The 13,535-nt window shown below is 53.4% G+C and overlaps 1 protein-coding gene across 5 annotated transcripts in view; it reads right to left on the reverse strand.

The window, feature by feature from the left end:
- WHRN (whirlin) overlaps window positions 1–13,535 on the reverse strand; it is a 95,912-nt gene that overhangs the window by 17,313 nt on the left and 65,064 nt on the right. For 4 of the 5 annotated variants that reach the window (XM_028107723.2, XM_028107722.2, XM_028107721.2 and 1 more), the window contains exons 4-7: window positions 3,485–3,687; window positions 2,460–2,496; window positions 994–1,206; window positions 24–233 (exon numbers count right to left, since the gene is read on the reverse strand). In XM_028107723.2, the coding sequence (XP_027963524.1) occupies window positions 24–233; window positions 994–1,206; window positions 2,460–2,496; window positions 3,485–3,687 (663 nt within the window). The remainder of the gene's footprint in view (window positions 1–23; window positions 234–993; window positions 1,207–2,459; window positions 2,497–3,484; window positions 3,688–13,535) is intronic. The other variant, XM_028107724.2, reaches the window with a different exon arrangement.

Raw genomic sequence — 13,535 nt, forward strand, 5'->3', positions numbered from 1 at the left:
GGGATGGGGCAGGGGCAGCTCACCCTGGCCGAGCTCACGGTGGTGGAGGTGCCATGGCTGCCTGTGGATGAGCCCGTGTCGCTGTAGGAGACCATGGAGTACGTGTCCCCGGCCCTGGGGCCCAGGGGCTGCCGTGCCTTCATGGACTCTATCTCCCGTCTCAGCACCAGGTGGTCAAAGTGGTCCAGGTCTTGGGGGGAGATGGCGCCTCTCACCTCAGACAGGAGCGAGAACTGGGGATGGGGACAGACAGGACACTCAGGGGGACCCATCCCCCTGCTACTCCAAATGACCCGTGTGCAAATTTGAGCCCTGGCCTCTCCCTCCTTAACCCGCTGTGCCTCCCCACTGTCCTAGGAGGAGTCCAAGCACCACGCCCTGGACGCTGGGCCAGCCTCATCTGCCACCGGCTTCCCTCTCACCTCACTGGCATCTTAGCAAGCACGCACAACACGCCAGGAAGCCCGCGGCTGTCCCTCCCACCTGGAACGCCCTTCCCTACTTCTCTCCAAATCGCGTTTCGTCTGTTAAACCTCCCCACACGCAACCACTCCCCAGGGGGTTTAATCACGTCTTCCTTTATGCAGCTTCTGGACCCCAGACCTCCTCTAGAGCGGGGTTCTCAAAGCTGGCAGCACCTGGGGGCTTGGGGCAGGCTCCCATCCACAGATGTGTGTGGAGTTTACCAGCCGGGGGCAGGGCCCGGGCATTGCTTTTGAAGAGCAATCCAGATGATTCTAAATGTATGCTCAGCATCAACAGCTACTTCGTTGGGGCCTGCATCACAAAGGACTTTAACTGACTATTTCTCCAGGAGTCTGTGGGCTGCCTTCCCTGGGACAAGAGGCCACCTCGGTCACTAGTCTCTGCCCAGGGCCGTTTCCGCCTGATTTCTTTGCCGGTTCTCAGGAAAGGAGTGGGGGACAGAGGGAGGCAGGGAGGAGGCAGAGCCCTCGGGAGCCGCTGCCTTGCCGGAGGAGGGGCTCCGGTCACCTTGGCGTGGGTGTTGAGCAGCTCAAACAGGGCCATGACGAGGGCCGCCACAGAGATGCTGCCGCCGCGGTACTCCTCCAGGTAGTAGGCCATGGTGGCGCGCTCCTGCTCGGTCAGCAGGTGGCGCGCCTTCTCCTCCAGCAGCAGGCGTGTCTGGTTCCCCAGGCTGCTCAGGGTCACCTGGGAGCCCACTGGCCCCTTGTAGAATCCCAGCTGAAAGACAGGAAGACAGGGGGCTGGGAATTCTGGACAGCTCTGGGGCCACGTGGCCGGGCCACGCCAGTGACCACAGTGCGGGGGCGGGGGGGCGGTCCTCTGTGGCCTCGGCCTACACGGTGCACCCGCGGGAGAGGTTACAGGTCCGTTCTCAAGACTGTGCAGCCTCGTGCGGTTGCAAAGGGCTTCATGCCCTACACAGCACTGGTCCATGTCATCTCATCAGATGCTGTAACTGTTCAGAGTTGAGCGGTTTTATTATGGTTTCCAATTTATTCTCCGGGTTTCAGGAGCTCCCTCGGTAAATCGGGGATGATGTCAACTTGACTTCCAAGATAGAGCGCAGATGTGCCTACAGCCCCTTCCCCTCCCCGCCACTGCCCCTGGCATCATCCAGAGCTGTGGCTAAGATGCCATCGGTGTCCCCTCTTATCTCCTCTGTCTCCCCCATCACCTACGCAGAGCTGGGGAGATGATCTTGTAAAAACAGACATCTCCTCGTCTTGCTCCCCTGCTGAAGCCCTTCCATGGTATCCCACTATTTTGAGTTAGAAGCCAAAGCTCTTAGGCGGCCCACAAAGCCCTGTGTGATCCAGTGACCGGGCTTGGTGTCACTCTGTTCCCACCTCCTGCTCGCTCACTGCGCCCCCTTGTGCTCTCCTTGCCACGGCGGGGCTCTGGCGCGGGCTGCGCCCTCCGACTAGACCATCTTGTTCTGCCCCTGCACCAGACTCCCGTGTGGCTACTTCTATTTAACATTCAGTGCACAGCCCAAGCATTGTGTCACCAACTCAGAGAGCCTTCGCCCTCCCCTCTGCCTCTCACCCCGCCTAAAGCAGATGTCCCATGTGTTCCTCTCTCTCATGGCCAGCCAGCACCTGGCCCGATGGCACCAAACATCTTCTGTGATCAGGTACATGGCAGGTTTGTTTTCCTGTGTGTCTCCTTCACTTGGTATAATCTCTGTGAGGGCGGGGATCTGACTGGTTCTGCTCAGCGCCATCGTCCCCGGGGCCTGGGGTGTCGCCCAGAACCTGGCGGCGCTCACAGACGTGTGCGGATTGGAGGATGGACGGACAGTCAGCGGACTGCCCAGATGAAATGAGAGCATGCATGTGGATGGCTGCACACCCCGCCAGGCCTGGAGCAACTGTGGATGGCTGCACACCCCGCCAGGCCTGGAGCAACCCCTCCCCCGCCAAGGGATGCACGAAGAAGCCAAAGATAGCCATGGATGGGGAGCACCCTACCTTGTTTGTCCCTTCTGTGGGAAGATCCCCAGGAAACCTATGGAGAAAGACAAAATGTGTTCAGCTGCCTGACTGAGCAGTTAGGACAGGCACAAGCAAGGGAGAGGCTGATTTGGAGCGGGAGGAGAGAGCCCTGGCCTCCACCTGCTGGGGCTGCTCAAGGGGACGTGACCCCCTGGATAGCTGAGCAGCTCTGACCTCCCAATCGACCCTGTGGGCAGCGCTTCTCAACCGGTGCAAGGTGGACTCCTGACTCGTTTCCAACCCTACAGGACCAGGCAGGTAACCCAAGGACGGGAGACAATAACCCATGGCCTCAGGGTCGGGCCAACCCTAGGGAGGGGGGGAAGACAGGGGCAAACTGGAGACCCAGAGAGGCAACTCGCAGTGCAGCTCAGTTCCAGCCTAATCTCATGAAAAAACATGCGCTCAAGCCACCAGAACTCCTTATTTTAAAGAAGCAGCCAGAAATAGAGTTTTTTTTTTTTTCATGGGAAACCTGATGCTTTTTAAAATGTTGGTAGCTAACTAATTTATGATACTGCGCTGGCGAAAAGGAAGGGAGGCAGGAGAGAAGGAGGAAAGGAAGGGAGAGAGATGCTGTGGGTGGATCTGGCCTGGGAGGCCACCAGCCAGGCTGAGACTCCTGTTGGAAATCCAAAGGCAACACGTGACACTATCAGCAACTATGTAGCCATCACCAACTATAGTCACTTTATGACTTCCAAGACCCTTTCCTCAGGTAACTCACAGGGTCCTCATTCCCAGAGTTGGATGGGGGCATGGGTGATGACCCCCACTTTTCAGACAAAGCAACTAAGGGCCCAAGATTCAGTTGAGCGATTTGCCCGAGATAAATAAAGAATTGAGAGAGTGCGATGATGCAGTTTGGCTTTCCACGGGAAACCGGCCAGGAGAGGAGACGGGATGTGCCCAAGGTCATGCCCACAACTGCAAAGGACCCTGGGATGGGGACCCCAGGCTTTCAGGATTGTTACAGATCAGAGTGAAGAGCGCAGTCAGACCCTGCCGAGTTCGTGCTGGTGTCCCCAATCCGGGAACTGGCAATCCACTTGGTCTCGTCCACAGTGGTGCGGGCGTGGGGCAGCCTCCCGACGTCCTTCACCGTCAGGATGAGGTGCTGAGAAGACTTGAGCAGCTTGACTGCCTCGTCGTGCAGGATGTTGAGAAAGCTCCGCCCGTTCACCTCCAGAATCTGGTCCCCAACCTGCCGACCACCAAACGACACAGTCACCTGGGCTGCTTGCAGGACACCGACTCAAGCCCGGGGCTTCAGAGCCCTGATCCCATCCTGCCCAGGAGGTCACTGAGGCTCAGAGAGGTTATGTGGATGCCTGAGGGTCACACAGCAAGTCAATGGTAGAGCCATCCTTCCAATCCTGAACCTGAGCTCATGCTCCTGTTACTAAAAAGGGCCACCTCCCCTCAACCTAGCAGTGGTTTAGAGAGGTGTCTACAACAAGATTCCCCAAGGGTCCCCTTATCTAGGCGACAACAGCGATCTCAGAGGCCTGGTTAGGGGTGGCAGAGGGGGGAGGGCGAGGTGAGAGATGTGAAGGCATGCTTCCATTATTTCCCTTTTACCCTTCTACAGGGTTGAAATTTTTATCTCAAGTATGCACATATTTCCTTAAAATACAAACAACATTTTAGTTCACTCAAGAAGGAAGCAATAAGTGAGAAAACTAGCCTCCCATTAAAGCAATAACATATCGCCTGGATTCTTGCAACAGGTAGGCAGTTTTATTTTGTTATGTAAAAACACTTTTTTTTTTAGTGAAAGGATTAAAAAATAAAAGGGAAAAAGTAGCCTTCCCATAAAAATAAACCGGTGACAGAATTCCAAGAGGCTGGAAGGACGACGCCTCAGAGTGAGATGGGGCCTCTGACAGACTCCCATTGCGGTTCCACTCCGAGGGTCCGCTGCTTCTCTTCCTTGCTCTTCCTGGAGAGGGCGCTAAGGCCGCGGCCGGGAAGGGGCTGCCCAGGGCTGTTCCCCACCACGGCCTTGCAGGGCGGCCTCATAATGCCGATCGTCCCTGCCTGCTTTTCCTTCTCCCCAGCCTCCCAGCCTGCTGATGGCTCAGGGTCAACCCCCAGGGGGTTTTCCCAGCATTTTTCAAAGCAGAACTTGGAAAAGGTGAGCCACGGAGGAATTTGGAAGAAAGAGAAGATAAAAGAAGATGTGTTGATGAGATGGAGAATCAGAACCCTGGTCCCCACTTTCCCGTCTTTCCTTTAAGGCCTCGCCTGCAGGTGGGGGAGTTTCCAGTACAGAAAGCAGATGCAAACTCAGACTTTGCGTCTCCCCTCTGCACCAGCTTGGATGTGCTCTGAGAAGTCCCGCCGCATCTTTGCCTCCATGAGCCTGTGCAACATTTACTGCACACCTAGCAGGTGCCTGGCTGTGTGCCAAGATGCCGTGCTGGGCAAGACAGCCCCGCTCCGCTCTCATGCCACCTGTACTCAAGAGTGGGCTCCAATTTGTGCTGTAATTGGGTTTTCCCACACTGTGTCTCCAGGGCCTGGCACACAGTGGGAATTCAACAAAAATCCCTCACATGAATGAAAAGTCAGACGCCTGTTCCTTGCACCAGGACCATCTCTGCTGCAGCCCAGTGGAGACCAGAACATGACACCAGCCTGGGGCCCCAAATTTCAAGCCACCTTTTACGTGACGCTGTGTGCCAAGTACCTTGTTCATCCCTTTACATATATTTTTTTCTTATTTGATATCCGCAACATCCTGCAAGGGAGGAATCCTTGCTCCCCACTCCACCAGAGAGAAAACAGAGGTTCAGAGAGATTAAGTAAATAGTTCACGGTCACAGAGCCAGTGAAGAGGACAGCCAGGAGACAGACCCAGGTCAGCATGGCCCCAAGGCCCTCTTGCTTTCTCCTACTGAGCTGTCATCAGGAGCTCTGCCTGGGGACACATGGCATCGCTTCAAACCCAGCATGTTCAAAGCCATTATCCTGCCATCGCTCCCTAGCCCTACCCGCAGCACCCACATCTGAAAACTCGCCCCATCATCAACTCTGTCTTTATTCCCCCGGTAACCCTTCAATAGGTCTCACCCAATCTTCGCCTCCCTCCACCCCCAGTGACCCCCCCAACCTGGGTCTCCTCCTCCTCACACGTAGGTTCCTGAGAGAGCATCTCCTCCTTGCATTAACTTCTAAATCGGCCTCAGACCTGGCACCTGATTAACTTTCCCTCAACTTTTTGTTTACATGACCTCCTTTCCTGCTTCAAAACCTCAATGACACCCCCGCTCCCTGCAACAATCCAGGAGGGTAAGGGTTTCAAAGACATCAGACCTGCGTTCAAATCCCTGACTCTGCTACTTCTGTGCCATGTGCGCTCAAGTGAACCCCCCAAAAGCTTTTGTGCCTCAGTTTCCTCAGGTGTAAAAATGGGGTGCTGGCCCAGGATTGTCCTCCTCCAAATGTCTCCAGTCATCAGCATCTGTTTCCCAGTGCTACCAGCAATACCCACAATTCTGTCTCCTTCTGCCTCTTTGAGCTCCCTTGTTGAGAACCCAGGCTCCTGGGAACTTCGGCGGCCCCAGCTGGTCTCCTTGGGAAGAGCCTGAGACGAGGCCCAACCCCCTGGTTCCGGGCCTGACACACAGCCAGGGCTCCACAAGCGCTTATGCATGAAGGTATGGATTTTGCCACTTCTCATCTTGCCTCCGCAGCCCCTGTCCTGGCCTCTCTCCGGGTTGGCTTTCCCCGGTGTGGAGCAGCAGGGCCGTGACGCGGGAGAACTTCCGTGGGCACGTGGGCCTCGCTGAGGGTGGAGGGTACCTCCTGCCGGGCCCCCTTGCACCACATCACAACACGGCCTCCACCCCTGCCCACTGCCCGGCACAAGCCCGCTCCGCCACCCCTACCCCGCGGCCCCCACAGCTCCGGGTTGTAGCCCAGCCAGCACTCCCCGTCTGCTCAAGGGCTCCGCTTCCTTAAGTATCTCTCTCAAGAGCTTTGGCTTTTGTTAAGCTAAGGGAATCAATTTTAATCTTCTCCACACACTTTATTTCCATCCCAGCGGTTTAATTAAAGGAACTAGCATCTGAGAGACCCGATCTGCCAGGGCATCCTTTCGGGCGTGAGCCTCTCCTCCAGGTCCTAGGGGCTGGGGAGGCGGGGGAAAGCCAGGGGATGGACAACTCAATTCCACCAGCATCCACCTGGCCCTCTGGAGAGGCTTGGCAGGGAACATCTCAAATACCACACGGCACGTGGGTACACTAAAATAAGTATCTGTTGTTTATCTGGAACTTTAAAAGGACATCCTGTATTCTGATTGGCTAAATCTGAAAACCCTGGGGTGTGGTGTCAGTAACCATGGGGGGCAATGGTTTTTTTTGGGGGGGGCAATGATTTAGCACAGTGGTTTCCAAACTCCAGTTCTTCTCCCTGGCCCGGAGCCGGGCACCTGTCATTTATGCAATCGCGTGAATTACCCACACGGCACTTACTCCAGCCCCGTGCTCAACATTAACGGCCCTGAAGTCCCAAGGCTGCTGTGCTCCTCATAGTTTCCCTTCACGCCTGCTGCATAAATACATCTCTACTGCATTTGTGGGGTTCGTGTGCAGCCCACCTGCAGAACGGGCGTGCAACGGGAGTCACGCTTGGGAACCCCCCCGAATTGGGGTACATGCGCCCGTCTTCTCAATCTCCTTCCAGTCTTCTTTCTTCTTCTTCCAGCGTCTGTTTAAAAACGGTAACCCACAGGTTCCAGACAGGGCTGGCTTCAGGCCCCCATGCAGCTGCCCACAGCATCGGACTTGGTCTGAGATGCTCCCGCGTCTCCGAGTCCGGTCCTCTCCCCTGCTTGCTGGAACAGGGGTCTGCACACTCACCGCCACTGAGAATCCACAAGTCCCTTCAAACAAGCCCGGTGTCTCCCCGGCTGCTCAGAGCCCTGTGTGGCCCGCGGGGTTGTGGAGTCCCGTCCCTACGGTGCAGCAGAAAGAAGCCCCCCGGTTCCGAAGCCAGGCAACCATGAAATAGTAGTGGTGTGGCCCTGCACTGCTCTTGAGCACACTCTGAGTCTCAGTGTTCTCTCTGTAAAATGGGCTCGATGCTACCAGCAAGGCCCAGGAAGTCACGAGAATCCAATGGGACCACAGGCACATGAGAGGTTTCTGACAGCTTTTCATTTGCTTCCCTTCCAAATGGAGGGGACTGGTTGCGAGATGTCAAGCGACTTGCTCAAGGTCACACAGGATGGGAAAAACAGTGCCAGCATTTGAGTCCAGCTGTTTGCACAACCCTTTGTGCTGTTGCCACCTTTATCCCGGCATATGCTGGCTCACAGGAGACATTCAGTAAATGGTGAAGGCAAGGGAGATGCCCATCCTCCCCACCTCCCACCTGCCCCTTTCCCTGGGTCTGGGCAATGTGAAGCTGGAGATGGCAATGTTCACAGGCCTTGATTGGGCTCTTTTCCCCCCAAGACGAAGAGTTCGATGTGTTTGTCCTTTCTCTGAAGCTAGCCCTGAGTTAGACAATGTGCGTAAACAAGGCAACAAGTAGGAAGGCAAAGAAGCTATGACCACCAGGGTCTTCCAAAGTCTCCTACAGATGGGGAGACTGAGGCCCAGACCGCACGGGGATGTGTCTAGGGCCACAGAGCAAGGCCACGGCAAAGCCCAGCCTCTGAGGCTAGCTGAGCAAGAAGACGCCCACGCCACCCAGAGCTCAGCAGGACACGACCCCCCACAGAAAGAAGAGACAGATGCGGTGTGATCGAGTGTCTAATATTGCTCAGCTTGCAAACAGGATGCCGATGGGGAGAACACAGAAGGATAAACGAATAAAGGTGGCTTTATTTTATTTGTCACCATGGGCATCCTATTCATCACCACTGATGGAGGAGCTGGGGGCGGACCACAGGAACGCCCTTTACTTTAAGGGAGAGGAAAGACTCCTCCATCATCCACAGCCCATCAAGTGACAGACTCAGATGTGGGACACTCTGAGGAGGGCACAAAGAGACCTCAACAAGGTCAAGACACTGGTTTCCCCTGAACTTGGCCAACCACCAGGAAGCAGGAGTTCACGCCCTCTGGGCCTGAGGCGGGTACAGGAGCACCGAGGGGGAGGCCCCTTGGAGCAGCACAAAGTGCTTGGCAGGCTTGGGAGTGACCCACCTTGATGGGTGGTCCCCTCTTCCTCCCTGAAAGGCCCAAGGAAAACAAGTTCACTGTTCTAAGTATTTCTTCCTTCAAAACAGGGATAAGGCCACCGATCGCTATAGAATGACACAGGGCATGCTGTAAGTGACAGGGCATGAGGCGTGTGGTCAGGAGAACAGACAGAGGAGTCTGCCCGCTGGGTCTAATCCCAGCTGTGTGACCTTGGGTAACTGCCCTACCCTCTCTGTGCCTCAGTTACCTTCCCTGGAAAATGCGGACAGCATCAGTGCCTACCCTTGTGGGTTTCAGGATTGAATGACTTAATAAACTCTCCACTGTAGCCCGAGCACCTAAAACAGCATCTGGCACACAGTAGGTGCTCAATAAACATTTACTGAATGGACACATATAAAGCAGGGAAAAGAGTATCTAGAGCATCCAGTAAGTGCTCAATAAATGTTAGCTGCATTTTTGAGAAACCATGCTTACACGGCTGAAGTGACCCCCTCCTCTGAGACTCTCAAAACTATACCCTATCTTTTCACCTGCCTCCTCCCTGGGCCCTGCCTTCAGCTTCCACTGAGTCACATTTTGACCACATCTACGAGGTACATACTGTTACCCCATTTTACAGATGAGGAGACTGAGGCCAGGAAGTGAAGCGACCAGAGCTGGGACTTAGCCCTCGTTCTCTCAGCCTGCAAAGCCCCTGCTCGAGCCAGTCACAGCTCCTTTAAGAAAGACCAGCCTATCCTTCTGTCTTCCATCTCTCAGCCCCGGGCTTCATGGCATGCACACAGTAGGTGCTCTGTTCCTGCTTGGGGAAGGGAACTGAAAACAAATAAGCCAAAAGAACCCATGGCAGGATGGCAGGAGCTCTGAGCTCCCTTCCCAGAGTCAGTCAGAAGAGAAACCTGCCAACAACTTGATCCGCGCACTGAGCTGGGAGACCATCCCCTCGGGACGCGCACCCCAGTGCCAGCCACTGGGCAAGGACCCCCCCCCATGGAAGCACTTTCAGGGCCTTCTTCACCGCCTTCCCCAGCCTTTACTGAAATGGCTTTTGTAGCTTCAAACGAGGAGCCCCCTGATTGTAGCATTACCACCATGAAAATTCAAATTCTACTAAAGGATTTTATTGCAATTATGAATCTTTAATAGTCTTCCATGTCAGGTATAAAACTTTAATAGGCTTTTGGGGAGTTTTTTGGGTACAAGTGAGCAATGCAGTTTTAATGAGACAACATTAGTTTTTCCCAACAGTTCAGAAGTCAGTAAACCTTGTCCATATTAAGAAAAAAAAGGACCATGATAAATGGTAAGAAGGCTCCTGAAGCAAGCTGGGGGAACGGGCCGGGCCGGGCCAGGGGTGGGCTCTTCACACCAGCCTCTGGTTAGCGCTCTCACAAGGCAGGACCCCACCAGAAATACCACGGACGGAACTGGCAAAGCCGATGTACGCTGACTTCCGGTAGGTCCCCCCCCCGCTTCTGGTGCTTCTTTGGACACTAGCTCAGCTGCTGTTGACAAGCACTTGCTTACTCTCTTCGGGACGTGGGCCAGCCCTCAGGGACGGGCTGCTCTAACGGCCACATCACCAATGGGAAAACTGAGGCCAGAAAGGAGAAAGGACCTGCACAAGGTCCTATTCTGCATCAAAGTCAGAGCTAGGGTGGAGAAGCCACTCGGAGTTCTTTCGTCCAAGTAAACACATCAGAGCAACTACAAAGGTCAGACCCAGGGGGAGTACTAGGTATCCACCCCCACTGAGTGCCTCTCAGGGCCAGCTCCTCCCACAACTGAGCTCTAGGCTTACGCAGCACCACACAAGGCATGGAATGGAATATCCTATTTTCTAGATAAGGGCAGTGAGACTTGGGGAGGTGAGGTCACTTGTCCAAGGACACCCAGCAAGCAAGCTGCACAGTAGGATTTGAACCCAGCCCAGCTGCTATTCTGAGCCCTAGACTTTCATTTATCCACCTAACATTTCCACTGAGATACTTAAAGGCATTTGAAACCAGCGCTGTCCAAAAGAACTTCCTGCAGTAATGCCAATATTCTCTATCTGTACTGTCTGATATAGTAACCACTGTCATTTAAATTTAAATTAATTGAATGTAGAATTTACATAAAATTAAAAATGCATTTCTCTCCTCACACTAGCTTCATTTCCATAGGCACGTGAGCGTGGCGGCTGCCATATTGAACAGGACAGCTTTCCATGCTGGTGCTGACCTCCTCCAGGGCTCCCATCCCATTGCTCAATCCCCAAACCTCCAAACCTACTAGGCCCATCATCTTCCCCTTCCAAATATTCTCTAATCCATTCACTCCCCTCCATCTCCACTCCTGCGCCCAGATCCTGGCCACCAAAGACCCTCGCCTGGACCACTGTCATGGCTGCTAACCCGCCTCCCTGCTCCTACCCTCAGCATCCTCTCCAACACACTCCCCTCTGATGGGTAATTGGGTAATTTTATGTGTCAGCTTGACTGGGCTAACAGATGCCCACATAGCTGGGAAATCATTCTTTCTGGGTGTGTCTGGGAGGGTGTTCAGGAAAAGATTAGCATCTGAATTGGTCGGCTTTGTAATAATGAAGGTTGCCCTCAACAATGTGGGCAAGAGCCTCCAATCCACTGAGGGCCTGAGGAGAACAAGAAGGCATAGGAAGGCTGAATCCACTCTCTGCTGAAGTGGAGATAGCGAACTTCTCCTGCCCCTGGAAGGCGGAGCTGCTGGTTCTCAGGCCTTAGGACTCAGACCAAGATTTACATCACCAGCCTCTGATTTTTGAGCCTTCAGACTTGGACTTATATAATCGACTCCCCTGGTTCAGGCCTTTAGACTTGGACTGAATTACACCACCAGATTTCCTGGGTCTCCAGCTTGCAGATGGCAGATGGTAGGACTTCTCTGTCGCCAGAATCACATGGGTCAACTCCTATAATAAATTTCATCTCTATCTACCTACCTACCTACCTACCTCTCTCTCTTTCTCCAATTGGTTCTGTTTCTCTGGAGAACCCTAACTAATATACCTCCCTATGTAGCAAAGGGATCATTTAAATTATATTTTTTTTCAAGACTGTATTTATTTGAGAGAAAGTGAGATAGAGAGAGAACATGAGCCGAGGGGTGGGGGAGAGGGAGAAGCAGACTCCCCATGGAGCAGGGAGCCCAATGTGGGACTCGATCCCAGGACCCTGGGATCATGACCTGAGCGGAAGGCAGACGCTTAACCAACCGAGCCACCCAGGTGCCCACAAAGAGATCAATTTAAACTGCAAATCTGATCTTGTCATACCTTCCTTAAAACTCCTCACTGACTTCCAAGATCCTTTACCTAGCCTGAGAGGGGTCTTACCTGGCTAATCCATCTCACACTTCTCTGCCCCAGCATTTTCTGATCCATCTGCACTTGTTATCTCTTAGTTCTATGAATAGAGGGAGGCTCTGGCCACCTCAGGGCCTTTGCATGTGCTGTTTCTCTGCCCAAAAGATTTTTCCCTCCATTCCCTACCTGGATAACTCCTATTCGACCTTCAGATCTCAGCTCAACTAACACTTCCCCCAGGAAGCCTTCTTTGACCACCCCCTCCCAAGGCAGGTATATCTGGTCCCCACCGAGAGAGCCAGGCGGCACGCCCCACAACTCTTACCCCATGGCTTGAGGTCATGCTGAGCTGTAAGCATTGAGTTCAGGGCCTGTGAGCTGCATCTGCCTTGCATGGCATGTGAGAGGCATCCAATAAATGCCTGACAGCCTCAGGGAACAAAGGAGTAAACAGTTCAGTGAACGATGAGCAACATACACACAAGCAGGCTTGTCCCCTTGCCCTTTCCGGTTTCTGCAGGCAGGCAGGAGACATTTCCCATTTCTGTACAGGTTGAGTTTGACAAGGCCAGGGCATGTAGGGAGCTGGGTGCTTGCAGCCGGCCCTGTACCCTGAAGCAGGGAAAGAACGTCCTTTTTTTTTTTTTTTCAATCAAATGGAAGGCAAAGAGGTAAAAACACCAATCACAACTTGGTTTCTGTTGGAATTACACTCTGGGAAATGGTGCACACTTATTCAGTCCCTCATTTTGGAAGAAAGAACACGGGGTGAGGACTTGAGATGTCACAGGCCCAAGGGCTCCCAGGACCCAGCCCCAACACCTGCTTCGGGCCGCTCCGCAGACCTGCAAGAATCAGAGTTATCCGGTTCAAGCCCACAGTCTTCGCACACACGGGCAGTGACCAGCCAGAGAGATGTGCCGGCAGGAGAAGCCCCGTTTATAGTATCAACAGAAGAGAGGAGATATTAAAAACGAACATAACAAGAAGCGTGCAACACCTAGGTGATGAGAACTTGAAACACTCAAAATGAGCTTGACAGAGAGAAAAAAATTCTCCTGTTCCTGGAAAGGATTCAGCATCCCTAGGATGTCAGTTCTCACTCAGCTGAAAGTTGAATATTATCCCAATGAAGACACCAACAAGCTTTTGTTGGGTAAGCTGATATAAAAGTCCATGTGAAAAAATAAGCCTGCAGGAATCTTCAGTGAGTATAACTACGTGTGAAAAGGCTACGCACTGTACATTCCAACTCTAGAGCATTCCAGAAAAGGCAAACTATGGAGACAGAATAAAGATCAGAGTTGCCAGGGGTCGAGAGAAGGAGGGAGGGATGATAAGGGAAGCACGGGGGATTTTCCGGGCAGTGGAACTCTTCTGGTATGAGACTCTGATAGTGGATGTGTAACATCAGACCTTTGATAAAACCCCCTAAAATGTGTACAACGCCAAGAGTGCACCCTAAAGCAAACTAGGAATTTAAATAGCAACGCATCAATACTGGCTCAGCATGGTAATAAGTGTGCCACACCTAAGATGTTAATAATAGGGGGACTGGTTGTGGGA

Source organism: Eumetopias jubatus, unplaced genomic scaffold, assembly GCF_037043125.1.
Source record: "Eumetopias jubatus isolate StellerSeaLion01/CBP00866 unplaced genomic scaffold, mEumJub1_p1.0 scaffold_15, whole genome shotgun sequence".
Classification (NCBI taxonomy): Eukaryota; Metazoa; Chordata; class Mammalia; order Carnivora; family Otariidae; genus Eumetopias; species Eumetopias jubatus.